At 55.2% G+C, this 27424-nt stretch overlaps 2 protein-coding genes across 15 annotated transcripts in view; one reads left to right on the top strand and one right to left on the bottom strand.

Moving 5' to 3' along the window:
- GRHL3 (grainyhead like transcription factor 3) overlaps nt 1–21389 on the top strand; it is a 34751-nt gene extending 13362 nt beyond the window's left edge. For 5 of the 6 annotated variants that reach the window (XM_047872117.1, XM_047872115.1, XM_047872118.1 and 2 more), the window contains exons 3-16: nt 1783–1844; nt 3240–3585; nt 3842–3915; nt 4865–5018; nt 5229–5340; nt 6701–6795; nt 8428–8586; nt 9143–9221; nt 9341–9477; nt 11495–11529; nt 12654–12742; nt 13632–13717; nt 16112–16176; nt 20443–21389. In XM_047872117.1, coding sequence (XP_047728073.1) covers nt 1783–1844; nt 3240–3585; nt 3842–3915; nt 4865–5018; nt 5229–5340; nt 6701–6795; nt 8428–8586; nt 9143–9221; nt 9341–9477; nt 11495–11529; nt 12654–12742; nt 13632–13717; nt 16112–16176; nt 20443–20557 — 1608 coding nt within the window. In that variant the 3' untranslated portion in view covers nt 20558–21389. The remainder of the gene's footprint in view (nt 1–1782; nt 1845–3239; nt 3586–3841; nt 3916–4864; nt 5019–5228; nt 5341–6700; nt 6796–8427; nt 8587–9142; nt 9222–9340; nt 9478–11494; nt 11530–12653; nt 12743–13631; nt 13718–16111; nt 16177–20442) is intronic. The other variant, XM_047872116.1, reaches the window with a different exon arrangement.
- A 4048-nt stretch (nt 21390–25437) lies between these two features.
- The window catches only part of STPG1 (sperm tail PG-rich repeat containing 1), a 56451-nt gene continuing 54464 nt past the window's right edge, over nt 25438–27424 (bottom strand). For all 9 annotated transcript variants that reach the window (XM_047873215.1, XM_047873213.1, XM_047873214.1 and 6 more), the window contains one exon: nt 25438–26722. In XM_047873215.1, coding sequence (XP_047729171.1) covers nt 26646–26722 — 77 coding nt within the window. In that variant the 3' untranslated portion in view covers nt 25438–26645. The remainder of the gene's footprint in view (nt 26723–27424) is intronic.

Below are 27424 nucleotides of genomic sequence, written 5' to 3'. Positions count from 1 at the left end.
CTCTCTGGCTTTCCTTCTCCCCTTGGAGTGGTATGGTTACCCTAGCTTACTTCCTCCCCAGCAGACCAATAGCATCCTGATAGCATTTGGCACAGGCCGACTGGAGACACATGGGAGCTAAGAATCCTAGGCCTGGATTGAAACCCGGCCTGGGATTTACGGCTCGAGGTTGGACCATAAAGTAAAATCCAGCACCATCTCCCCAGGCAAAGGACCGTTCCCCAGGGCCAGAACGGTGAGGAGCCGCCGGTGACCCCTATGGTGGTTTTAGTGAAATACTGTGTCCTGATGAGGCACACCTGCCCTTCCTCCCCATTTCAGGGCACTCTGGGTTCAGAACAGCTCCGTGGATCATGAGGACAGGGTCTCATGATGTGAAGAGAGCACTGAGTTGGGATTTGAGACCTGGTCTGGTCACAGACTGGCAATGTGGTTTTGGGCAATATAGTTCTAAAGGTGACAGCTTATCCTTTCTTACTGAATGCCAGGTACCTTCCTTCATCCTGTCCCCTGGGGTGTGAGTAGGAGCCCAGGCATTGGAGTCACTAGGCTGGGTTGGAGCCCTGGTTATGGCTTTATTAGCCAGAAGTCGAAATGACCTAGATGTTCTAAGATACAACGATATTATAATTATAATCATTAAAATAACATTTATATAGTGTCCTCCATATGCTAGGTGCTGTTCTAAACATACATGGGGTTGAAGTTGCTATTATTATCCTTGTCTTACAGAGGAGGTACGGAGAGGTTAAGAGACTTGCCCAAGGTCACACAGCCACTGTATGGCCTATCTAGGAATTGAATCCAAGAAATCTGGATCCAGAGTCCATGCTCCTAACCACTAAGACAAAAGAGCCTCTCTGGGCCTCAGTTTCTTCATTCCTATAATGGAGATAACGTTAGTAGCTGTCACAGAGTGGTTGTAGGGACTAAATTAGAGATCACATAGAAGGCCCTTCATACAGGGCCCCGTGCACAAGAAGCACTCTACTGAAAAACCACAATGAAAGGGCTCCTGCTGGCTCAATCAGAGCATGTACCTCTTGATCTTGGGGTTGTGAGTTCGAGCCCCATGTTGGGTGTAGAGATTACTTAAAAGTAAAGTCTTAAGGGGCGCCTGGGTGGCTCAGCCAATTAAGTGTCTAACTCTTGATTTCGGCTCAGGTCATGATCTCACAGTTTGTGACTTCGAATCCTACGTCGCGCTCTGCGCTGACAGCATGGAGCCTGCTTGGGATTCTCTGCCTCCTCCTCTCTCTCTCTCTCTGCCCCTCCCCAACTTGCTCTCTCTCAAAAATGAACATTTATAAATAAAGAATAAGGAAATAAATAAATCAGATCTTTTTTAAAAAGTAAGCATTAAAAAAATAATAAAAATGAAAAATAAAAGTAAGCATTATTTTTATTAATAAATCTCCACAATACCCTTGAAGTAGGCATTATAATCCGCCACTCGCCATATGAAGAAACAGTCTCAGAAAGGCGCGGTCATTTATCTAGAGTCAGACAGCCCTTTTAAGTGGTCGAGTTAGAACTTAATCCGGATCTGCCTGACTCCAAATTCCATGATGCCTAACTGCTAATCTTGGGGTACTTCTCCAGCTGGGGGCTCAGACTAAATGATGGCCTGCCAACTCTAAGGACTGGGTGGCAGGTGCTCACTGGGTGCCACTTGGGTGGCAGGTGACCAAGGGAGCTCCCCTGTCTGGCCAAGTCTGCTGGTGGGGGGGTGGGGGTTGGTCTTAACATAAATGTATAAATCCCTCTTTCCTCTCCTCTCAGGGCCCCAAGGAGAAGCGGATACTGTCCTCCAGCACTGGGGGCCGGAATGACCAAGGAAAGAGGTGAGGCACGCCCAAATACCACCTCTGCCCCTTTGCCCACCCTTACCTCCATCTCTGGGCTTATCCATTGGGCACAGAGGGCTCAGGGCTTAGGACCCATGGGACTCTTAGGGGCCCATGAAAGTGTTAGAATTTATTGTCAAATCAGAAGAAAACAATGATTGTAATCCAACCTGGATTATATTTATCTTTATACCAATGCAATTGTAAAAGGTATTTTAAAATATTTTTCATGGAAGAAGGAGCCTGTGAAGGCAAAAGAGACTAGGGCCCACCAAGTCATAGAGACCCTGCTTGAAAACACACACACACACACACACACACACACACACACACACACACACACAGCTTACTGAAAACAAACTTCAAAGCCATCCTCTAGGAGAAGCCCTGAAGGCAGATTTTCTGTCCTAGCTCCAAACCCCTCCTCCCGGCAGCCTCCCGGAAAGGGAGACCTGGCCTGGGGCGGGAGGGGGGGAGGTGGTTCAGGTACTTCTTTCCTCTGGCTCTCTTGGGCCTCTGCCTGGCATTAGTGCCTTGGGGCACCGATGTTCCTCTCCCTGTGGAAGGCAGCCCAGGCCGTGCTCGTGGTTACATGGGCACTAAGAGGGACCCTGCCCTTTCTCTACTCTGCCCCAGCCCCCCTCTCCCACCACACCCCCCACTGCTCTGCCCCACGTAGGGCCTCTGCTGGGAAACCTTCCGGGCTTCTGTCTGCCTTCCAGAAAATCCAAACTGCTAAGGCAGGCATTACCACTCATGCAGCTGGCTCAGGGCCCCTCCATGCTAGAAACAATAGGGTTTAGTGTGTGGGACTTTTCTGAAAACTAATTTTTCTTTTAATGTTGTTAGCTTTTCAGATTACAAAAGTAACACCTGTTATAAAATATTCAAGTTCTATAGAAATGTATAAAGTAGAAAGTAAAAGTTTCCTGTATTCCGACTCCCCTCCCCCCCCTTAACAGTTTGGGGTATATCCTTCTAGACCTTTTTCTGAACATATATTAACTGTACTCACAAATATACGCCACCACCCCCTACACACACACACACACTGTATTGATGACTGAATACAGGTGTTTTAAAGTGGAGACATTGGACTCTGGATAAGAAATAAATAAAATTTCAGTTTTTAAAATTACCAAGGACAGTAAAAGATAAAGCAGATGTTTTCCCTTCAGCCCTGAGCTGGTACTTTGTTCCGTTCTTAACACCCTCCTCCCCGCTCATCCCTGTGACAAACGGGCCTGGTACTGTGCCCTGAGTCACGCGTGTCGGGAAGGTCCGACGTGACGCTGTGTTAAAGAAGGTCGGTGCTCACCCTCCAGTCCGGCCAAGGATCCCCCTGCCCCTGGAGAGAAGAGGGGCACTCACTCTGCCCTCCTCTCTCCCCAGGTACTACCATGGCACGGACTATGAGATGGACCTCGCTCCCCTTGAAAGTCCCACGCATCTCATGAAATTCCTGACCGAGAATGTGTCCGGAGCCCCAGAGTACCCAGATGTGCTCAAGAAGAATAACCTGATGAGCTTGGAGGGGGCCGTGCCCACTCCGGGCAAGGCAGCTCCCCTCCCCGCAGGCCCTGGGAAGCTGGAAGCTGGCTCTGTGGACAGCTACCTACTGCCCACCAGTGATGCGTATGATAACAGCTCCCTCAGCTCCTTGTTTGAGAGCATTCACGGGGTGCCACCCACACAGCGCTGGCAGCCTGACAGCACCTTCAAAGATGACCCACAGGAGGTGAGGGCCCACCCCCATACCCCTCACAGCATCCCTGGATATGTGCATGCATGTGCAGAAGGGGAGAAGACAGTGAGGAGATCAGAGGTTTGGAATCCATGGGGTGAAAAGTCCTAGAGCAGAGGCAGGTTTGCCATGTACTGTTGTTCCAGTTGTGCACTAAACAACCTGCACAGCTGTATGGAGCAGGCCCGGGATGAGGCCCCAGCAGCCTGAATGTGGCCATTTATTCTCTCTGAATTGTGTTTCTCTGCAGTCACTGCTCTTCCCAGATATCCTGAAAGCGTCCCCAGAACCCCCGTGTCCAGAAGACTATCCCAGCCCCAAGAGGTAACTCAGCTGCTCTGGAACTTTGGCCACTTGGGCAGTAGGCCGGGGGCTACAGACAGAGCCTCATACTGTCCCCAGAGTAGCCATCATCAATGAATGAGAAGAGGAGAGTGAAGGCACATGAAAGGAAAGAGACTGACTTCTCCATTTGTTTCCTGGGCTGGCAAGGGGCTCAGAGCCCTGTTTAAAACACTGAGGTTCTGAGGCACCTGGGTGGCTCATTCGGTCAGGCTGCCTGACTTCGGCTCAGGTCATGATCTCATGGTTCGTGGGTTCAAGCCCCACATCGGCTCTCTGTCGTTAGCACAGAGCCTGCTTTGGATCCTCTGTCCCCCACCCCCCCACACACACATCTGCCCTTCCCCCGCTTGTGCACACACGGGCTCGCTCTCTCTCTCTCTCTCTCTCTCAAATAAATATTAAAAACAAAAACAAAACAAAAAAAACTAAGATTCTGTTGCCCTTGGTCTCCCCTATGGTTTTGTCACCCCTCAGGGGTCTCTCTGGTTTCCATTATTTGTTATTCAGCAGGATTGTGGCTCAAGGAAACCACTAAATAGAAACTCCAGGGACGCCTGGCTGTCGTAAAGCATGCAACTCTTGACCTCAGGGTTGTAAGTTCGAGCCATATATTGGGTGTAGAGATTACTTAAAAATAAAAATAATTTTAAAAATCTTGAAGAAAGGGAGGGAGAGAGAGAGGGAGAAAGAAAGGAAGGAAGAAAAGAAAGAAAAGAAAGAAAGAAAGAGAAAGGAAGGAAGGAAGGAAGGAAGGAAAAAGGAAGGAAAGAAACCAAAAGTATGGAAACTGAGGCCCAGGGAGGTTGAGTGATTTACTAGGTCACACAGCAAATCCATAGCACAGCCTCAGGCTCCCTGCCCCACTGCCCTCTGGGATACTCCTGCCTGGGAGCTCAGCCTTACTGTCCTCACCCTCTCTTCCCTGCAGTGACTTTGAGTACACCCTGGGCTCCCCCAAAGCCATCCACATCAAGTCAGGGGAGTCGCCTATGGCCTACCTCAACAAAGGCCAGTTCTATCCCATCACCCTGCGGACCCCAGCAGGCGGCAAAGGCCTTGCCTTGTCCTCCAACAAAGTCAAGGTATGTTGCCCCTGGAGCAGCTTGGGAAAGGGGTAGGATGGTTGGGCCAGCCCTGCCTGACAAGGACCCTAGGATAACTGTCCATTGCCATAGAGTGGGGGAAACTGAGGCAGAAGGGCAGGGGTACCGGACCAAGGCTCTGGGAAGGGTCAGGGGATGCCTGGGCCTCTCCAGGAGGCTGGGAGTCACTGTGGCTGCTTGTGCCTGCAGAGTGTGGTGATGGTGGTCTTTGACAACGAGAAAGTCCCGGTGGAGCAGCTACGCTTCTGGAAGCACTGGCATTCCCGGCAACCCACTGCCAAGCAGCGTGTCATCGATGTGGGTGAGAGCCCACTCAAGCCTCCTCTCTTCATCTCCCTCCCTTCTCTCTCCCCCCTACAATTTCTCTGTCACACACACACACACATACACACACCCCAATCAGGTCTTGAAGTGCCCTTTTCCCCAGCCCTCTGTGATCTCTGCAGGACTTCCTTCTGACCCCAGCCGCCTGGCTGGCCCCTGTCTCCAGGTCATAACTATGGGGTTTGCAGGGATTTGCATCTGTTGGCTGCAGGCTGTGGCCTTTTACTGTGTTGCTTTGGGATAAACAGTGCCCTAGAGACCCCAACAGTGTTGGATAAATAGACCCCTGGCCTGCTTGTCCCCACGGGGGGCTTAGCCAATTGAGACACAAATGCATAAGACAAGAGAGCAGGCAGCTGGTGACTGGGAAGGTTTGAAGGGCGGTGCGAGAGAGCTCTGCTCTGGGAGCTGGGACCTCGGCTCTGTCAGCAGCTAGGGGGCCCGGGGAAGGGGCACGAGGTGCCGCCTCATCCCTGCCCCAGGCCCTGGGATGGGACACGTAGGAGGCACAGCCCATCCTCGGGCCTCAAGGTTCTGGCTCCACACTCTTCTGACTGTGTGACCTGTGTCACCTCCCCTTTCCGAGCCTCAGTTTCTTCAGCGGTCAAATGGAATAAGGCCAGCCGCCCTGCCTGCCTACGTGCTGTTTCTTCTGCCTGGGAGCACGTGTACCGGAGAACATGATATACACAGGGGTGATTCTGTGACTTAACTGAGAGGCTACATAGCAAGTGGGTAGGAGCCTGTGTTCAGGGGCCAAAGCTGAGCTCCATTCTTGCTGTGCCTTTTTTTTTTTTTTTTTTTTTTTTTTTTTTTTTTTTTAGCTGTGTGACCCTGGTCAAGTGACCCGACTTCTCCGAGCTTCATTTTTTTGCGTGTGTAAACTGCATATACATAGCATCATTGTGAGGATTAACAGAGGGCTCGCCACATTGACGTGTTCGACAAACGGGGTGGTGGTTCTACCGTTTGTTCGATATTCCTACCACCATCACTGCCCTTATCACTACTACTAGTATTTTATCTGGGAGCTCTCCTCAATCACAGTCCCAGTGAGAACGCTAACCCCCACCCCAAAATCATGAGGGCCCTGACCTAGTTGGCAGAGTTAGGGATTCTCTGTGGGGTGTGGGCAGATCTGCTTCCCAGGTTGGACCTCAGTTTTTGCCTCTGCAACTCAGGGCACAGCAGTCAGTCCTTCCTTCCCCCTGCTCACCTGCCCCTGCCCCCCCCCACCCCAATTGAGGGATGGTTCTTGGGGAAGACAGTACAAACACCTCCCCACCACGTCCCCAAACCCCTTTCCTCCTGACTCTCCCGGTCTCCTGTGGTTTCAGCCGACTGCAAAGAAAACTTCAACACCGTGCAGCACATCGAGGAGGTGGCCTATAATGCATTGTCCTTCGTGTGGAATGTCAACGAGGAGGCCAAGGTCAGTGTGTGGCTGTGATGGGGCTGGTCACTCACAAGTCCCCAGGTGGGCACCTGGGATTGTGGCAGCCGCTCTGATGAGGGCGCCGACGGAGGAGGCAGGGCACCCAGCACTGGCTCTAAAGCCAGAGGGCTAGGCCTACCTCCAGCTCCGTGACCTCGGACCGGCGCCTCGGCCATCAAACTGGGGTGCAGTTGTAGCACCCACTGAGAGGTTGACGGGGAGGATCCCGGGAGATTAGTGGAAGTGGAGCATAGTCCGACACCCAAGCGGTGGCTGCCGTTACGAATCCCATCCACCCGCGCACCAGATGGGAGAACTGAGCCTCGTGCAAGGTCACACGGCAAGCCACCGAGGACACCAGCTTCCCTGACTTGCAGGCCGTCAGTGTGGCAGGAGAAACGCTTTGGAGTCCGGTAGATGAGGCTGAGATCCATTACGTGGCTTCCCGCGTCCGTCAGGAGGGAAAGGAGTCCACCTCCTGGGGCCGGGGTGGGGATTTATTCCATGGAATCGTGCGTGTCTAAGAGATGGGCCCGGCGCCAGACCCACTGGAGAGGCCTGAAAATGGAGCCGCTGGTGACTCTTTCATACCAGCCATTTGGTGCCTAAGGCCAACTTTCCGGGTGCTTCCGGGCCTCTCTGTGCCCTGGTTTTCTGTTTGGAGAGCCGGCACCGTGGACAGGGCACTAGTCTGCCATTCAGGGACTGGGTCCCTTTGCCTCCTTGGGCCAGGCCTGCCCTCTCATTCCACGGTTGAGTCCAGCCCTGGCAAAAACTTTTCGGGCCTAGACAAGCGGGGGAGCTGGGTCCTGTCTCCCGGCTTGCCTCATGGAGCGGTCCAGGCCGCCGGGAGGAAACGGGGCTCCGAAAACACAAAAGGAGGCACAAACGTGAGGGATTATTATTATTCAAACAGATGCCAGGGGCCAGAGGAGGGACTGGGGCCTCCAGTTCGGGGAGGCGGGGAAAGAGTTTCGTAGGAAGGGAGAGGAGGGTTTCGGTTGGGATTTTCTCACAGCCTCTTAAGCCCCCAGGCTTGGGTCTCTCTCGGGTGGGAGCTGGGTGGGAGCTGCATTAGGGCTGAGTTGGCTGAGGGGGAGGTATGTCAGGCATGCGCCCGCCCGGGGGCCTGGCCCCCCACAGCCGAGGAAAGAAGGGGATCTGCTCAGGCACCGCACCCCACCCCTACCTGTGCAGGTCAGGACCGTTTCCGAGGGAAATGTCCCAGAGAACAGCGGCCAGTCTGGAGTGGGGTCTGGCCCTGGCGCCCCACGGAGGAGTCGGTCAGGCAGACAGTCGTCAGGCGAGCGTGGCAGGGAGTGCCCAGCTGAGACTCACCCCAGACTGCCGTCAGAGTTGGGCGGAGGCTTTGGGCTGAGACCCCAGCCGTCCCACTCCCCATGACAGGCCACCGTGTGCCAGGCCCACTAGGTGCTCCGTGCACCCCCTGTGTCCCCTGGGGAAAGCTGGCACGCTGCCCTGGGCACAAGTCTGTCCATCTGTAAAAGAGGTGGTGACAGGCGCCTTCCAGGGGCGCCGTTTCCCAGGCTCGATATGCAGGGCGGTTGTGGGACGGCAGGGCTGGCCGCCGGCGCAGGCCGTTTATCCAGCTCCCCTGTGTGTCCCCAGGTGTTCATCGGTGTCAACTGCCTCAGCACAGACTTCTCCTCGCAGAAGGGGGTGAAGGGCGTCCCCCTGAACCTGCAGATCGACACCTACGACTGTGGCTCGGGCGCTGAGCGCCTGGTGCACCGCGCCGTCTGCCAGATCAAGATCTTCTGTGACAAGGTGGCTGGGGTGGACGGGCCCTCTGCTGGGCCCCGGCAGGGAGGAGGGCCAGCCCCCACCCTCGCGTCCTCCCCAGCCGCGTGGGGTGTGTCGGTCTGTCTCTGCTTCTTGCTCTCCAAACACCTCTCTCCTCTGTGTGCTCGTCCCTGTCTGCCTTGGCCCCTGTGCGCATTTTCCCCGGTCTCTCTGCGCTTCTGTCTCTCATCTCTGTCTCTTTCTGAAGATCTCTTTCTAGACCTCAGCATCTCTCCGTGTCTCTTTCTGTGTCTGTCTCTCTCATGTTTCTCTTTCTTCTTCGCATCCCTCTCTGACTCCACTTCCCTCGTCTCTGTTTCTCTCTCTGTTCCTCTCTCTCCACATCTGTTTCTCTCTTGTGGCCTGTACTGGCCTCAGACAAGGCTGGGCTGGGCCGCATAGGCTGGGAGCTGGTGCTTTCCCATCTCCCGGTCTCACTTTGGAAAGAAGGCAGCACTGGATGGCTGGTCCAGATTTAAGATGCAAAGCAGCCAGCCCCTCCCAAGGCCCTGGGTGACCCCCTTTGCCCTCTTCCCGGCAGGGAGCAGAAAGGAAAATGCGGGATGATGAACGAAAGCAGTTCCGGAGGAAGGTCAAGTGCCCCGACTCCAGCAACAGTGGTCAGTGGGGATGAGTCAGGGGCTGGGCTGGCCTGGGGTGAAGGGGAGAAGGAGACTGGAGGGCAGAGGCTTGGGACGTGAAGAGAGGGGCCTCAGATGCAGTGCCTTCCTTTTCCCAGCAGGTATGAAGGGCTGCCTGCTGTCTGGCTTCAGGGGCAATGAGACCACCTACTTGCGGCCTGAGGCTGACCTGGAGACCCCACCGGTGCTGTTCATCCCTAATGTGCACTTCTCCAGCCTGCAGCGTCCCGGAGGGGTGAGGGTCTTGGGCCAGAGAGGGTCTCGGCCCCTGGGTGGGGTCTGATCAGCACAGGCCAGTGAGGAGAAACCTACCACTCAGCCACTACAGACCAATTTAGATCTTTATAGTCCCCAATGTATATATATTTTTAAGTTAATGAATTTATTTTGAGAGAGAAAGTGAGTGGGGGAGGGGCAGACAGAGAGGGAAAGAGACAGAGTCCCAAGCTGATGCAGGGCTTGAACTCTCGAACCGTGAGATCGTGACCTGAGCCGAGATCGAGAATCAGACTCTTAACCGACTGAAGCACCCAGGCGTGTTCCCCCCCCCCACCGACCCCCGACTTTTTTTGGTAACATCAAGATGCAAATACTTGTATTGAATCCCAGGGGATTAAAAACATGGACATACATCCATGTGTAACATTAGTGAAACTTTTCTACTGGGGAGAAGAAGGTTAACGAAGAAACGGATTTCATAACCACCAAAGCGTTCACACCTGGGGCACACACGGAGGGTCCGAATTTCTGAGCCCCAAATTAGATTGCAGCTGACTCAAAGCTGTGTGGATCACGATGGTCGCGGCAATGCCCGCGAGCGCTCGCTGTGCGCCAGGTGCCGCTGTCAGCACGGTCCACGCGCCGGCTGCGTTAACCTTCACTACCTCCCCGGGAGATCGATACCACGACCCTCCCTGGGCTTGTGGGCTGGACGCTGAGGCGGAGACCAAAACCACACGGTACATGGCAGAGCCAGAGTGTGGACGCAGGCACCTCGGCTTTAGAAGCCACGCCCGGGAATTCTAGCTGTACCACCTCTCAGGCCAGTGAGCCATCCTTTGAGGGAGACACTGCTGTCCTCTCCACTTTCCAGATAAGGCCACACCATAGCTCAGTGGCAGAATCGAGACTCCAGAGCCTATCTAGTAGCTTGCTTCCATATTAAACAGTCTGACTATTTCCTGCCATTGAGGTCCCTCCGTGTAGGTGGGACTATTTGCGGAAACAGCCCTTGCCCTCCAAGATGCGTTCAGTGCCTTGACCTCGAACAGTAAGAGATTCTGGAACTGAAAGAGCAGGCAGTTCTTTTTTTTTTTTTTAAGTTGATTTACTTATTTTGAGAGCGTGAGAGAGAATAGGAGCAGGGGTCAGAGAGAGGGAGAGAGAGAGAATTCCCCACATGGAACTCGACACGGGGCTCGAAGCCACAAACCGTGAGATCGTGACCTGAGCCGAAACCAACAGCCAGCTGCTTAACCGACTAAGCCACCCAGGTGCCCCGAGAGCAGCTAGTTTGGATGCGGCCCGTGGTCCACACTTAAAGGCCTCCTGCGTCCACCATCCTCCCTTCACTGCCCCGCCCCGGAAGCGCTCTGTGGCCCCACAGTCAGGTGGCCGCATCACCCTAGTGTCTCTCCCCAGCCAGAGGCCCCGAGTTGGGAGATGACCGCTCTCGGGATTGAAGGCCCTGTGGCCAGGCTGACGGCTGCTCTGTGGGGAAGAGGGAGGCACCCTCGCACCTAGGAGCCTGGGGGCCGCTCAGTCCCGACTCTGCCTCCTGCTGGGTGCGTTCCTTCCGGAGGCACTCACCAGGCCTGGTGCCTCACCTCACGGAACCGGTGATGACTGCCGCAGACAGTCTCTGGAACCCTCCGGAGAGTGCCCTTCCCCCCACCCCCTTTTCCCCTGTGCCTCAGCTTCCACTGCCCTGCATGATGGTGTGCAGTCCCGACCCTTCTGGGCGAGCTGGGGCTCAGGTGGGGCTCATGGAGTTGGCCACGTTCCTTTAGCACCTCCAGGCTCAGTCCCCGACCCTTCCACTTGGGCTGGATGTTCCCTTTCCGTTCAAGATCTCAGCTCACCTAGGAGGACTAAATCTGAGCAGAATGGGCTGGAAAGCCATCACAACCGCATTCCCCACCTCACCCCCCCAAAGATTGTGCCCCCTCCCCCCAGAAGGCCACCAGCAGCAGAAGGCCCCTCTCATCTTCCTGCCTGCATGTGATGGGGAATGTCTTCTCTCTTCATTGCAGGCAGTGCCCTCGGCAGGTCAGAGCAGCTCCAACAGGTAAGGGCCTCAACACCACCCCCCCGCCCCCCGCCGCTGCCTGGCCCCCTGCTGCTTGTGCTGCCCCCCAAGCCAGGGCCTAGGCACAGAGAAAGCAGCCATGGGACTCTGCTCCCAACCCCCAAGCTACATTCACGCTCCTTTCTCACTGAAACTGCCTGCGTTTTTATGGGTTTGTTTTATGTGAAAAGCTGGCGAATCTCTGGCGAGACACCTGCTTGTAAAAAGGGAAAGAAAAGGCCTCTGAGATGGTAGCACAGATTTGGAGAGTTAGGAGGGGCCACAGTGCTGGAGGACCAACTGAGGGGTCCACACACACACCCCCTCCCTGACTCGAGCAGGGAGGGAGGCGCCCCGAAGGGCCCCATCCTCCCCTGTGTCAGCCTAGAGATCTGTCCGAGGGGAAAAATGGAAAAATGGCCTCGTGGGCTTGAGGCAGGGATGGGGGGCCATGTGAGAGGAAAAGCACACATAAGAAAGCACCTTAGTGTCGATATCAGTCTCTTCCCCCATAGACAAGGGGTACTTTTCCTCTGGTGCTTTCACACCGAACCACAGTGCCAGCCAGCCAGGCGAGCAGGGGTTATTGCCCGGCTTTATGGATGAGGAAATGGAGACTCAGAGAAGTGAAGTGACGTGGCCAGGCTCACACAGCTCTTAAGCAGCAGAGGTGGGCTGGAACCTAAGCCTGTCTTCCTCCAAATCCCACAACGCTTCCCCCTCTCCCCGCCTCACATCCGAGTGGATTCTCCCGAAAAAGAACAACACGCTGATGATGAAACGAGAGTCCATATTTACTGAGACCCCACTGTGTGTCACACGCTGTTCTGAAAGCAGTTTGCGTGACGTCCTTCAGCCTCACAACTTTATGAAGTATTCTTGTCCTTACCTAATTGTCACCCCATTTGATAGAAGGGGACACTGAGGGACTAAGAGACTCATCCCGAGTCACCCAGCTAGTGAGTGGGATTCGAACCCAGGCAGTCCCACCTCCAGAACCTGCTGCTTTCGCCGCCGTCCTCCTGCGCTGTGCCTGCCCTCATGGGGTTTTCTGCACATCTGGGGCCCCTTCCAACTCTGGGGTCCCCCGGGTTCCTCACGAGCCCCTCCCTGTCACCCCCCAGGCTGCCTCTGAAGCGCTCCTGCTCACCCTTCGCTGAGGAGTTTGAGTCTCTGCCCTCCAAAAAGGCCAAGGAAGACGATCTTCAGAGAGGTACCCTCACCCCCGGCCCATCTGTTCTCCCACCGCGTGGCCCCCAGCCCCCCACGGGGCCTTCCCCAAAGCCTCGAACGCCAATCCTGGCCCGGCAGCCGGGGCGGCACCCACCCAGCAGAGAGGGCGCAAGGAGCTCTTTGGAGCTGGATTTGGGCCACGACTTGAGGGTGGAGTGGGGATAAGGGTGACACGCAGGGTGCTTAGAGAGTTGACAGTGGAGCCGGAGGTCTTCTGCCTCCACTGGCCTCGTGGGCATGTCCCTTGTTGGGCATCCCACAGCAGCTGGGCCGAGGCAACACGTCCATTATGTTGGGCAACCCCCCCCCCTTCTCTTCTGGGGGTGGGAACAGCATTGGGTTTCCATACCTGGCTTTCTGGCTCTGACAGCCTAAATCTGTAACTTCCTGGGAGAGGGGGATGTGCCCAAACCTCGGGGGGCTATAGCTGATCATCGGGAAGAAACCAGCCAGCAGCCAAGATCAAAAGCTTCTGGTAACCTTGCATGGAGCCTCGTACCGCACTTGGTGTTTAAAATGTCATGTCATTAATTCCCCAACACCCCTGTGGAATAGGGGTGGAGCCACCTCCATTTCCCATTTGGATAAAGTGCGGCTCAGTGATGTCACAATATCTTCTTCAAGGTCACCTGGCTGGCAGGTGATAGAGCAGGGATTCCAACCTGCCCAGATCAGCACAGTCTGACGGGGGGCCCGCAGAGCCCGTGGGATTTCCCATCTGGGTACAGACCCTCAGCGAGGATTTGCCTTTCCTGCAGAATTCAATCGAATGCCCGAAATGATACTTTTGAAGATTCCCCCATCCCATGAGGTATTCCCCGGCTCATTGACCCTCTCCTCACCACTAAAGCCACCCCTTTGCCTCTCAGTTCTGTTGTACGTGCGGAGGGAGACCGAGGAGGTGTTTGACGCCCTCATGTTGAAGACGCCAGACCTGAAGGGGCTGAGGAATGCGGTAAGAGGCCCTGGCTGGACCCCACTCTGAGTTCCTGTCCCCACTCTTCACTACACAGTTCTGATTTCCCACAGGAAGCCTCTGAGAAGGAATATGCCGGAACCCCGGCTTTCTGATGGTCCACCTGTCCCACCCCATTTCAGGGGGGCCTGCGGGCCTGGCTGGTGGGGGCGTGCCTCTGTGATGTTATCTCGAAGCCAGAACCCTGGCCCCACCCTGGGAGGCACACACACCATAAATCCTCCCTAATCTGATGGCTGCTGTCTGACAGGCCAGAGCTTTTTGTTGGCTTTGCAAACCTGTTTCTGTTTTAATGGGAATGAAACCCAAAAAGGCCAGGCCCCAGAGAGACTCTTTTTTCTTTTCCAGGGGGCCTCATTCCTCTCGCCTGTGGTTGGCTGGGGGGCACTGGCGGGGGCAGCCAAAGGTGGTGTCTGGGCAAGGAGACCTTCCCCAACCCCCCAGATTGCCAGAGCGGGCAAAAGAGCCTTGAACAAAACCCACAGCAGCTTTGTGTCTCAGCTTAAAACCGAGCAAACACAAGCCTCCACCAGGGCCGGCTGTGCTTAAAGGTCCAACCACAGGGTAAAGCCAGACAGGTCCAAGATGCCAGGCGGGGGGGGGGGGGGGGGGGGGGGGGGATGAATCTAATAATAGCACCAGCTTCCTTTTACTGAAGACCCACTATGTGCCAGGCATCGTGTCAAGCAAGCTGCGTTTGCTAGCTCACCATATTCTCTTAACCCTGAAAAGTGGGTACTATCATTATGTCTTCATTTCCCACAAGGAAACGGCCTTCCAGTGGTCGGGCGACTTGCCGAAGTGACAGAGCTACCATCCAGCCCAAGCTCTCTCCACTCGGCTATCCCCTCCTGGTCACTTCACATACCGTCCACCCTGCTTGGTGGACACCAGCCCCAGAAGTTGGGCTCACAAAAGGCCACTAACGTCACTTGAATATTGACTCAGAATCTTTGGGCCGGACAGTACCTAAAAGGGTCCCCATCTGGTGTTTGAGCTCTCTCCCCAGGCGGGTACCCGCTCTTGACTCGTGTCCTTCCAGGAATGGGGAGCTCACCGCCACACGGGGCAGCCTACGCCGTCTTTGTACAATTTATGGTTAGGAAATACCTAAGTCCTTTCGAGTGAATGGAGATCTTCCTCCTGGAAGCTTCTAACCATAGAGCCATTAAAACAAATAGCCTAAGAACTTTTCTGGACTGGAGGGATCTCCGGCAGGGCGGAGAATAACTGAGGAGCCAAACCTGACCCTCTTCCTAAAAGGCCCAGAGAGAACGTCAGTCTGAAGCCCTTGGTCTGAGGCTCGCCGCAGCCAGTAACGCCAGACTGCAGAGTAACCTCTGCCCGAGCCTCTCACCAGGGCACAGGCCCCGCGCTGGGCCCTTCGTGTAATCTTCTCGGTCCCTGCGCAGGACCACGCTGTGTGTTTACCCCGTTATTGTGCCTGTTTTGCAAACGAGGAAGCCGAGGCTGGTGACCCGCTCAGAGTCTGCCCCCCGGGTGGTGGAGCTGGGACCAGACCAGACCCATCTGGCCCGGAGGAAACTTCCGGTGGTCTGGGAGAAGCGGGCTGGCTCTCACGGCCACACTCACGGGCCTCGGAGCTGCAGGTTCTTCGTCTGCAGAAGGAGCACCCGTGATTTGGGTTGTGACGGTTGGGATGGGGCAGGAGGACCAGGGATCCAGCTGGGCCTTGGTTGAGCCCAGCATCCTCCCCCATCCAATGGGGTTAGTAATTCCTGCCTAGAAGGGGGCAATATTTCGATAATCCCCCTCGCGACAGGGTGGGAGCGTCCCCACCACTCCCCTTCTAAAAGGACAACAGTGAGCATTTATGGAGGCCTTCCACCGCCAGGAACCGACCCAGGTGTTTTACACGGGCCAGATCGGTCACGTGAGCACCCCTGTGAGGTAGGCTTCGACCGGCTTCCCCAGCTAGTTTGCCCAAAGTCGACAGCTGGTGAGTGGAACCCGCTGGAACAGTGTGGTTCTGACTACAGGCCAAGGTTGGGGACCTGGTGGCTGCTCTTTGGGGCATTTTACAGCCACTAAACATGCAGTTTTTCAGGAGCTTGTTGTGATGCGGGAAGGCTTATAACATACAGTGTTAACTAAAAACAGTTCTATAAAGCTGTGTGGAACATAAAAGATCTGTACACGTGGCCAAAAGATGGGAAAGGGCACACCCAGATGTCAGTAGCGTTTATCTCTGAGAAACAGGATTAGGGACTATTGAAATTGTCCTCTCTGGATTTTTCCACAGTATGGATGTATGTTACATTCATAATCAGGAAATAAAAAGTCCTAGTATAAAAGGCTGGAATGGATCCAGTCTGGGCAGCAGACAACACATCCCCTACTGTTTTCTTCCAGATCTCTGAGAAGTATGGGTTCCCTGAAGAGAACATTTACAAAGTCTACAAGAAATGTAAGCGGGGGTAAGTGCTCATAACAGCTCTCCCTCCCCCTTCCCCCTGTGCTGCCCCTTTCCCTCTATTTTACTTTTTTTATTCTAATTTTTAATATTTATTTATTTTTGAGAGAGAGAATTCACGTGAGCAGGGGAGGGGCAGACAGAAAGTGGGGAGAGAATCCCAAGCAGGCTCTGCACTATGAGCGCAGACCCTGACTCAAGGCTCAAACCCACGAACTGTGAAATCATGACCTGAGCCGAAACCCAGAGTCAGATGCTCAACCGACTGAGCCACCCAGGCGCCCCTTCCCCTTTCCCTCTAAAAGTGTTGGCTCTGGGAGCTCCCAGCAGGTGTGCTCTGCCTGGCCCATGCCAAGCAGCATTTGTACTTGGCTTCGTGGAAAGGATGAGGGGTGTGGGGTCGGGTGGAAAGCCCCCAGTCAGGCAAGGCCACCTGCAGAGATCGGACATTGAACACCACCAGGAAGGAAAGGAGTGGCAGACTGATGGAAGGGTCTTTGTGGAGACCACAGGTGGAGGGGCAGCGCAGGTTCAAAGATCAGAAGACCCAGGTCCAAGTTCCGAGGCCCCTGGATGGCCAAGTGATTTGATTATAACAATGATGATAGTGACCACCATTCACTTGACTACGTGCCAGATACTGGGCTACGAGTAGCTCACTTAACTCTCACAGCCACACTATGAAGTAGACACCCATTACCCATGCTTCACAGATGGGGAAATTGAGGCTTGGAGGTGATAAGGAATATCCAGGAGCAGGAGCAGCAGAGTAACGGCGTGGAGGCAGAAGGGCCCGGCAATGTGGCCACAGGCCGAGTCAGGGGGCCCCAGAAGGGCAAAGCTGCTGATGAGTCTGGAAAGGGGGTAGTGATTGATGTGGTTTTGAGGGAGCCCCCCCGGGCATGCTCCCCAGGCCTCCCGCTCAGGTCTGGATGAGGCAGCAGAGACCAAAGCTTTACCTTGCAGAGGGTCCAGCGGTGCGGGACCTTCCATATGTTCCTGGGGATTAGTGCTAAACACCACAGCACCCTTTGCTATCTGCCCGGGAGATCCCTCGGCAAGGGGAGACGGAGGGCCGTGTGGTGACTGCCTTCCCAGGTTTGGGTCCCGTGGTCAGAGCCAGTGAGCTGGACCTTCACAGCCCTTGTGAACTGAGTCCCTGCACCTGCCCAGCGGGGGCCTCGGGTTAGTGAGGAATTGTCAGCGCCATTCCCTGCCCAGAGGACCCACTCCCCGCCCTCTGCCCACAGCTCAGACCCCATCCTCTTGCTCTAGATGGTGTAGCTCCAGCTACACTTACTAGCGGCCCCCGGAAGGTGCTTGGGCATCGCCCCGTGGCTACTGGCTACGGGCTTTCCTTTTTAGAAGGCTTTGCAAAGCCAGGCAGGTTTTGTTCCCAGGCTGAGGCCCCGTCCAGTCAGGCCCGGGGGTTGGCCTCTAGCCCTCCCTCCTCTTTGGTTCCCAGCAGCCTCCCCCAGAAGGGCAGGGGGTGGGGGAGGGGTGTGCGGTCCTGCAGCCCCTGGAGAAGGATCCGTTGGGTTTTGGTTGTATGAGCGCCTAGGGTTTTTCGTGGGCTTTTTTCTTCCAAGTTTCGGTTTCAGATTGGGGCTCACATGTTCTCTGGGACGGAATCCACCTCCTAGCAGAGGGCAGGCCCTGCTTTGCCCAGACAAGCCCAGCCCTACTTCCCCTTGGTGCCAGTGCCCACGCCCCCCAGCTGCAGCGGCAGCTGGGCCACCAGCCTCCCTGACGGATGCCACTGCAGGCTGCGCTGAGGGGCTAGGAAACGTGTCGGTGTGGTTTGGGGGTGGGGGTACACACGCAAGGATGCCCCAGCCCCCGGGGTAGATGATAGCGCCCACGTGTGGAGCACGTCCTATGTGCCAGGTGCTCGCTAAATGAGTCCCAGGCATAGTTCGGTGTGATTATCTGTAATTCTACAGATGAGGAAACTGAGGTTCAGAGTAGTTAGTAACCAGCAGAAGGAATCCCGGCCTGTCTCCAGCCTGTGCATGCACCCATTTTTTACCTCGCCTCCTGCTTGTTCCTCTAACTGCTAAGTGATGTGCAAACAGAGACTGTGGCCAGGTCTTGTACTTGCCTAACCCCATAGCCCAGGGCATCACTCAGCGGCCCTTCGGAAGCACCCTACACCCCCCACACTCGCAATCATGAAAACTTCAGATCTAGCATCCTCTGAGATGCTTAAATGAGAAGAGTCCACAAAAGTGCTTTGGGGAGAGGAGATGCCGGGCCCATTTTCCACCGCCCTCAGCGTCAGACTCACCTCCTCTGAGGAAGAGAGAAAATTCTAATCGATGGCCTAGTTTCTTTGCACAGAACCCTCCTGAGAGTCCCCTGGACAAAGGTAGATACAATCAGCTTTACAAGCACCACTGAGTGATTGAAAGATTAACAAATACATTGTTTTCCCGGCAGCGGGCCAAGCGTTTCAGGGGAACCAGGACAGAAGACAGCTAGTAGCTGGCAAGTGACAAGAGGCCTACATTCTGGGACAGTGGTTCCCAACAAGCCCTGCCCCTAGGGCCCGGTTGTCACTGACCTCTGAAGGGAAGGGGTCTGAGGGCTTGTCTGGGATCCCTTGTGTGTAGGTGTGCACTCGGGGCCCGCGGGGAGCCCGACAGGGGAGTGGGAGGGAGGCAGCCTTCAAGTTCATGCACGTAAGGCACAAAGGGCCTGGCATCTAGAAGCCCCCAGTAAATACCACTATCCGAATCACACACCTGGCTGCCAGCAAAGCGCTCACCCCTCTGGCCCGGGCCCGGCCTCCTCTGGTCTGTTCCCAGCCTGCAGCCCCCGGACGAAGATCCCTCTGTGAAAGGAACGGCTGACAGGACCTAAGGAAGTGGGGCGCCGTAATGAGACACTGACAGTCAGCACCCCGCCCTGGGCAGCCTGCGCCCAGACCTCCTTGCTGGAAGCAGCAGCGTCTGCAGAGACGGCCCGACACAGGCCATAGGCTTAGGCTCGCTGCTTCTGTAAGGTCTCCATCCTCCAGACCCGGGGACGATGGGGACAAGGCTACCGCCTCCCCAGAGCTTCCCCTGGAAAGCCAACAGCTACTTGCCGGAAGCAGGGAGCAGTAACGTGAGATCCTCAGCCCCCCGACTCCCGCCCCACTTGAAATAACCTTGCGGCCATCTAAACTCTTTCCCAGCCCTGGATTTTGCCTTCCTTACATATGCCACTTCCTAACTTACATTCATAGGGTTTTTGTTTTTCTTTCTAAAAAACCGGTACAGCAGAAAGAAACCGAAGTCTGGATTCAAGTCCAGTTCTGCCATCTATTAACTGTGTGACCCCTGTGCTTCTTTGAGCCTCAGCTTCCCCATCTACCCACTGGAGTAATAGGGTTACAAAGAGTCATTTTCTCGGGCCCTACTAGATTCTGAATTCCTGGAGGGCAGGCTCTAGGATCTCTGTGTGGCCCTTGTTCTTGCTGGGCGCAGGGCCCTGCACATGGAACGGCCTTGGCAAACGCTAGTGGGGTGGATGGATGAGTGGCTGCAGACACTCAACTCCGTTACAAAGGGAAGCTGGTGTGGTCAGGTCAGGTCACATCTTGCTGGGCTCTTCATCGGGGAGGCAGCAGCCAGAGGGGTGTCCTCTGGCTAACACCGTGGCCTTGACCCTCTGCGGAGGCCCACGGCGTGGAGGCTTGGTCCTGCTCAGGTTGGCCCAGGTCCCTGCCTGGAGGGTGTGGGGAGAGAGGACGGAGCCCCTCAAGTCTCTTGTACCATCTGTGAGATTGCAGCTTCGTGGGGGTGGAACTGAGAGGGCACTCGTGTGGCACCTGCCTCTGGCTCAGGCGGGCACATCTGAGTGACACAATGCAGCCTCCCATTGAACCCAAACCACACTGGTCCACCCACCACACCTCTTGTGCTTGAACTCTCGCTTTGTGCCCGAGTGCTCGGTCCGGCCTGGTGACCAAGGAACACCGCATCTTCCACACATCTCACGTCAGCCGCTCGAAGTGTCCACACTCGTGTGTATTAGGAGAGGTGGTCTGGCGCAGCGGTGGCCGTGGTTGGAGGTGTGGCTCGGCCACTTGGGGATCGTGGCCTCCGCCGTAACGGGGGACAGTGAATACCCGTCTCTGTTGTTCTGACGGTCAGAGGGAAAGTCCAGGAGGTGCCCGAAATGTTGGCACCCAAGAGGTGGTAACCGTTACTGTCATCCTTGTCGCCCAGCAGCCCTGAAACAAGGGGCCTGCCACATTCTAGACACATCTGCTCTTCTCTTCCAGAATCTTGGTCAACATGGACAACAACATCATCCAGCACTACAGCAACCACGTCGCCTTCCTGCTGGACATGGGGGAGCTTGATGGCAAGATTCAGATCATCCTGAAGGAGCTGTGAGGCCCAAGCATCCACACCCTCAGACCCTGTGGGGTGGCTCCAGGCAAGGAGCCCCCTGGGGAGTGGCCCATGCCGCACACAACCTCTCCTCATGCCCCAGTGCTGTTACTTGAATGCCCTCCCTGAGAAAAACACATCACAGACCCGCAGATGTCAAGGTCAGGAAGGGACCCAGGAGGTGTCCTGACCTGAACCCCATCTCATGCTTGAATCTACCCTGGACTTCCTGCCAGCCCCCGCCCAGCCAGAAAGAGTGTCGTCCTGCTTAACGTTCCCATAGCCTGTCTCCTTCTCGGAAGACCCTGCTTTCAGTCCATCTCCTGGTTGGCCGTTCGGATGGTGCCAGTGGACCCTCTTTCCCAAAGCTGACTCGACTCCTGTCCGGCCTGCATTCTTGGTTCTTCCATCAACTTCAGACTGAGGATCCCTTACCCTTTGGTCAATTAACTTGAAAACTCTTTTGATTTTCAATGCAAACAACTTTTAAATGTTACCATGGTGGAAACACTCTCTTTCTCCTGGATTTCCTTGATACAAGTTGTAAATAATAGAGCTGATTCATTGGAGTGGCTGCTGTATAAAATAACTTCCATGCCTGTTCACTGATGTACACATTTCTTATTTACAATTTTCATTTATGTTATATATATATATATAAGTATATATTGTATATATATGCAACATTTTATATTTTTCATGGATGCATTTTTATCATTTCAAAAAATGTGTATTTCACATTCTTGGACTATTTTTTTTAGCTGTTATTCAATTATGCATTTTGTATACTCACGTGGTATTTAGTAATAAAATTCTACCTATGTATTACTTCAAACGCTACACTTGTTCCTTCTGTGGAAGTCTTCCCGGAAGAGAGGGCGAAAGCGGATTGGGCCCGCCTCCTCCTCTGTCCTGAGGGTGCTTTACCTGGGCTCGAAGGCTGGTGGCGAGGGCTGGGCACGGGCGAAGCAGAGGTGCCCCCGGGAAGGGAGTGGGATCCTGATGTCGAGATCTGTGTCTCACGCCGCCCCACAGGTTGAAGGTCAAGACCGTAGGACCACTGACTGGAGATGAAGAAGTCCCGGGAAGGACCTCACCCCGGGCGGAGCCCCAGGCTGGGAGCCACGTGACCGGAGTTCTCTGCCAGCTCCGCCCCCACGCTCTGGGCCTCACCATTCTCCCCGCAGCTGACTCAGCAGCTCACAAAAGCTGATGCTCCCTTCTCTTCCCAGCTTCGCGGTCAGTGACATCATGCTGGGACGTTGCCGGGGGAGCATTTACACCACAGACATTGACAAATCAAGGCCTTTATTCCCTTTAGGGAACAGACGACAAACCTGCCCTTCCTTCCTCCTTCGCCCGCTTCCTAGCGCACGACCACCTCTGGGCCTCAGTTTCTTTGACTCTGAAATGAGGGGCGTGGGTCTACGCCGGTCATCTGTAACTATCATCTGTAGAGCCCCAGAGCTCACCGCTGGGTCTCAGAGGCCACCTCGAGGTGGGGGAGGGGAGAGCGGCAGCTTCTGAGGACCCTCCAGACTTCAGACCCGCTTTTCCCCTTTTACACGTAAGGGTTTCCCATAAACTTCTGTCTGAACAAAACTTTTTAAAAGGTCTGTAAACCGCAGATGCCTCCAACTCTCAGCTCTGACAGCCAGAGCCTGTGGTCCTAATTCCCACGACCCTGCCTGGAGTCCGCACCAGGACTAGGGTCCGGCCGGTGAGCCAAAGAGCTCAGTAATCAAGAGAAATCAACACAATGTGTTGCCTTTTTTTTTTTTTTTTAATAAAGGCAAAAAAAAAAAAATCCATGATGAACAAGATATCAAAACGTTGAAGCCAGGATCAGCATCACTGATGTTTCCTTTGGCCTCAGCCACCAATATGGCCTGCACGGCACTGCTCAGGGGACCCTGTGGGCATCCGGAGATGCCGTGTCCACTCCCAGCCTCGCCGCTGCTCTGACACCTCCCGAGAAGTGATAGCAGGATGACGTGTGAGGATGGAAGGACAGAGTGTGTGCAGAGTGCCGGCACATCCATGCGCGCCAGAGGTGCTCAGCATCTACTCATGTCCTTCCTTCAGAGCTTCCTGCCGGCTCCCCGCCCCCCTCCCAGAAGCAGGCTGGGAAGCAGGCAGGTGGTGCTTCTCGACCTTGGTTTGCACCCTGGAATCACCTGGGCAGCTTTTATCCCTCTCCCCACCGGCCAGACCCCACCCTGGAGCACTTAAATCAGAATTTCTGGGGGTGGGCCCAGACCTCAGAACTCGTTAAAGCACCACTCCACCCACCCCCATGATTACAATGTGCAGTCAAGGTCCAGAACCACCGCTCTAGAGAGGCCATAATTATACAGGCCTTGAACTTGAAGCCTTTGTCATCCGGCAGTGTCTGGCCGAATTAGCACCCACAAGGAATCAGTACCCGTGCATAGCCTGCTGCGACGTTCGGGAAGGGAGCTGGGCAGCTCCATACCCACACGTGGCCAGCAGCCACCAGGGCTCAGTTCTCCTCAGCAAAGCCACCACGTGATGAGACCAGGGCCGTTGGTGCCTAGAAAGGCCATGGGGACCTCAAAGAGAGCCCTGCAGGGCTTGAGGAAATTCAGCCCTGCCCTCAGAGAAGTCAGGGGGCAAGGGCAGCCCCTGAGCCTGACAGCTGCCATTCTAGGACTGTCTCTTGCTCCAAAGAGTAAAGGGGGGGGGGGGGGCGCCTGGTGGCTCAGTCGGTTAAGTGTCCGACTTCAGCTCAGGTCACGATCTCGCAGTCCGTGAGTTCGAGCCCCGCGTCGGGCTCTGGGCTGATGGCTCAGAGCCTGGAGCCTGCTTCCGATTCTGTGTCTCCCTTTCTCCCCCTTCCCCGTTCATGCTCTGTCTTTCTCAGTCTCAAAAATAAATAAACGTTAAAAAAAATTAAAAAAAAAAAGTAAAAGGGGGAAAAGGAGTGAAGGAAAGTCCTTTGCAAACAGGAGTCACTTTGGAAAGGTGGCTGTCAGCCGGTGGGGAGGGCATCCCCTGCCTGGTAGCTCTCCCCTAGATGGCAAGTTGCCAGTGATGGGGGGAAAGGGAATGAATGAATAAGTGACGGAATGAGAAGAAAGGAGGGAGGGAGGGCGCAGGGAGGGAGGAGGGAAAATAGCCGAACAGCGGACGGGCCAACAAATGGCCAGAGTTAAGCAATTAAGTGTATTTACGAGACCCTCGCTACCCTAAGTGTGGTCCACGGGCCAGCAACATCGGCATTGCCCGACAGCTTGTTAGAAATGTTTACACCTAAAACGAATACAGTGTGATAAGGTCAATTATATCTCAATTAAAAAAAAAAAAAGAAAATGAAATGCAGGCTCTCAGGCCCCACCCCAGACAGAATCTGCCCTTTAACGAGATATCCAAATGATACGCGTGCCCACTAAAATTTGGAAAATACTTTATTCAGCTATCAGTGTATCCTAGCCTGAACTACACACATCATAATCACGCTGAGAACTTTTTTTAAGATTTTAAGTAATCCCTACGCACAACGTGGGGCTGGAACATGCAACCCTGAGATCAAGAGTTGCACGCTCTACCGACTGAGCCGGCCAGGTGCCCCTACTAAGAACTTGAATAAAGATACCAATGCTCAGGGGGCGCCTGGGTGGCTCAGTCGCTTGAGCCTCTGACTTCGGCTCAGGTGACGATCTTGCAGTCGATGAATTCGAGCCCCGCTTCGGGCTTTGTGCCGACAGCCTAGAGCCTGAAGCCTGCTTCAGATTCTGTGTCTCCCTCTCTCTCTGCCCCTCCCCCGCTTGTTCGCGCACACACTCTCTCTCTCTCACTCTCTCTCAAAAATTATACATAAACATTAAAACAGAAAAAAAAGATACCAATGCCCAGGCCCAGACCCTACCTCAGATCAGTTAAATCAGAGCTCTGAGGGTTGGGGCCTGGGCAAGGCTGTGTAACAGCTCCCAAGTGATCATAACAGCCAGGGTTTGAGAATCCCTGGGCTGGATGGAGCTGTGAGCAGCAAACGACACCTTTAGAGAGACTAGACATGGTCAGGACAGACCCTCTGAGCTCAGGGCCTCACCTCCAATCGTGTCTTCGGCAGAACACAGATTCAGACTGGCCACGAGCAGCCCTGCCACTCTTTTTCCCAGAGTCCCCTCTTCCCTGACCCCACTTGGAGGGGTCTCCTCTGGAGAGGCAGTATTCACCTGCCGGTGCTCGGCCCAGCTGCCCAGAGGGAGGAGAGGCCTGTCTTGTTTTCCCATACGTGTCCCCACAGAGACCCCCGGGGCCACAGAGACCAGACCCCAAGGCCGGCTGCTTCTAGCCCAACGGTCTGCTAAAAACCAAGGTGCGGGGATCTGGCCCCGTTGTCAAGAGTCTGGGGTCAAAGAAAGGTACAACTTGGAAAGGGTCTTCCAGAACTTCTAGCACCCAAGTGGACAACTGACGGCCTGCAGAAGTCTCCTTTAGTCCCGGCAAGCAATTGGAAGTTGCAGTGTGGTTGTCCGCGTCTCAAATCAGGAGATCTGGCATTTTAAATATTCCCCAGACTGTGTGGAAAGTGGGCCGGTCTGGCACCAGTGATCTGGAGCCGTGTCGGACGCCCCTTCAGCCCAGCAGCCTCGGCTCCCACACCCCAGCCCTGCCCCTCACTGTTTTGCCCCACGTGCGGCCTGCCCGGCCCCCGCAAGTGTCGACCTTGAGCCCCGGAATTCGAACCTGACTCTTTACCTTCGAGAAGGAGCTCCGCACCTGACAGGATGGGAGCACGGGGCGTCCCGCCTCGAGATCCCGGTGGCATCGCTCTTAACGAGGTGCCCCAGGCCACCTCCCGCCCGTCCCGACGCAGCGGGCACTTGAGGGAATCTGAGGTTCACAAAAAGGCCAGCTTTGGCGAGACGCAAGAAGTCGGTTTAATTGGATATGGTATTCCATCCTTCTCCCTCCCTCTTCCTCACCCACCCCTCCCCACAGGGGGGGCCAGTCAGCGGCCATTCTGACGGGAAGGCCACTCACCCTCTGGTCACAGAGCAAAGTCAGGGGAGGGGCCCCGGGAGTGAGAGGCCTGGACTCCGTGGGGAGCGGGGAGGGGGCTGCATCAGTGCCTTCCGCTTGCAGAAGTGAACGACAACATCAATATTTGGGAAAGGAGGGGATGTGTGGTTTCTTCTATTCCCCCTCGGTTCTTTGGGAATCTCTCCCTCTTGCCGGGGGAAACGGACGTGGCAGGCCAGAAAAGATTCATCAAAGGCTGTGTCAAACTTGAGCAGGAGGCCTGGGAGGAGACGGAGGCCAGGCCCGGGGATAGGAAAGTCCCAGTAAAAGAAAGAACCCGCAGGCACCAAGCGGTGCCTCCCTGCCCCCTTGCCCCCTCAGAATGCTGTTTCCAGGGCTCTGGCTCCAGCAGCGACCTGCCCACGTGTGCTGTTGAATGCCGGGCCACTCGACGGATGTGGTGGCCTTCTCCTGAAGGTGGGTACCGAGCACAAGTGACCACGGTGACTGGGGCCATGCTCTTCCTGAAGGTGAGGTGCATAGGCTTAGCTGGGGGCCCGGGCCCAGGCAACCCCCTTGAGTCTGTCACAAGCACCTCTGGGCCTTCCCGGCTCCCGGAAGTCAAGGGTGAAGGATGGGAGTTGTCCCCGGGCTGCAGTCCTGTGCGGTCCACCCAGCAGGTACAGTCTAGACCTCCAGCCCTGGCCCAGCGTCAGGCTTCTAGATGGGGAATCTGCCAATGGCAGCCTTCTCCCTCGAGCCTGAGCTTCAGGAACCTCTTACATCTGCGGGGAGGACTGCACGTCCCAGCACGGGCAGGTGCATGGCAGGTAACCAAGGAGGGCTCTGTCCACCCCTCATTTCTGCTCAGGGAACCACTGGAGTCAGTGGAGGCGGGTGTCCAATCTCCAGGAGGCAGTTCAAGACAAGGACAAACGCAGCCTCCCAGCTCCACGCCAGCCACGGGGGACGGGGGGCAGGGGCAGATCTGCCCTCCAAGTCATCTGTCACACACGAGATGGGCATTCTCTGAATGAACGTCCTGGGGAGCCTGGGTGAGGCGGCTGGTGGCCAGGGTTCTCCCCGAGCTTGTGTGGGGTCCCTACAGCACTGGGATCCATTTGTTGTCCTCGTTGTAGAGAAAGGACTGTTTTCCAGGGAATTCTGGCTTGTACGTGGCTGTGAGGGGAGAGAGAGAAAAAGACGGTATTAAGAGGGAAGAGGCCGGGTGCCCAAGCCCCTGGCATTCTACATCAGAGCGGGCGATGTCGGGGCACCCCTGCCCTGGTCCCTGCAACTTACAAGTGGGGAGGCAGAGAGGGGAAGGGATTGGCCCAGCCGAGGCAGGACTTGAACCCCGGCTTCCAGCCTTTAACTCCCTAACAGGAGAACATTTACAAAAGAGTTTTCGATCAGATTTGATTAAAAAAAAAAAAAAAAAAAAAGGAGTAAAACAATACTCTTAAAGAAGCAAGGTGTCAGCTTGATAGGGTTTTGTTTTTCTTTAGTCCAGAAATTTCCAGAAGGGCGCCTGGCTGGCTCAGTTGGTAGAGCATGTGACTCTTGATCTCAGGGTTGTGAGTTCAAGCCCCACACTGGGTGTGGAGCCTAGTTTTAAAAAGGAAAGAAAAAGAAATTTCCAGAAAAGTGAAAGCCTTGACAACTGCAAGCACTTTCTGTAGGAGACCAGCTGCCAGGACCACACAGGGGTGACTGGAAACTCGCATACTGATGCCGATTCGGCCGACGAGGGTCCAGGCAGATCCGCACCCACGGGAGGCCAAGCAGGCATGTGGCTCACTCCCAGGCCAGTCCTCCGGGAAACCCACCTAGATGCAGGTGGTCACAGCAGCAGGAAGTGGCCTGCACCTGTGTGCCAGG

This window comes from Prionailurus viverrinus, chromosome C1 (genome assembly GCF_022837055.1).
Source record: "Prionailurus viverrinus isolate Anna chromosome C1, UM_Priviv_1.0, whole genome shotgun sequence".
Classification (NCBI taxonomy): domain Eukaryota; kingdom Metazoa; phylum Chordata; class Mammalia; order Carnivora; family Felidae; genus Prionailurus; species Prionailurus viverrinus.
The sequence above is the reverse complement of the archived record's forward strand: the minus strand, read 5'-3'. Positions and strand labels throughout refer to the sequence as shown.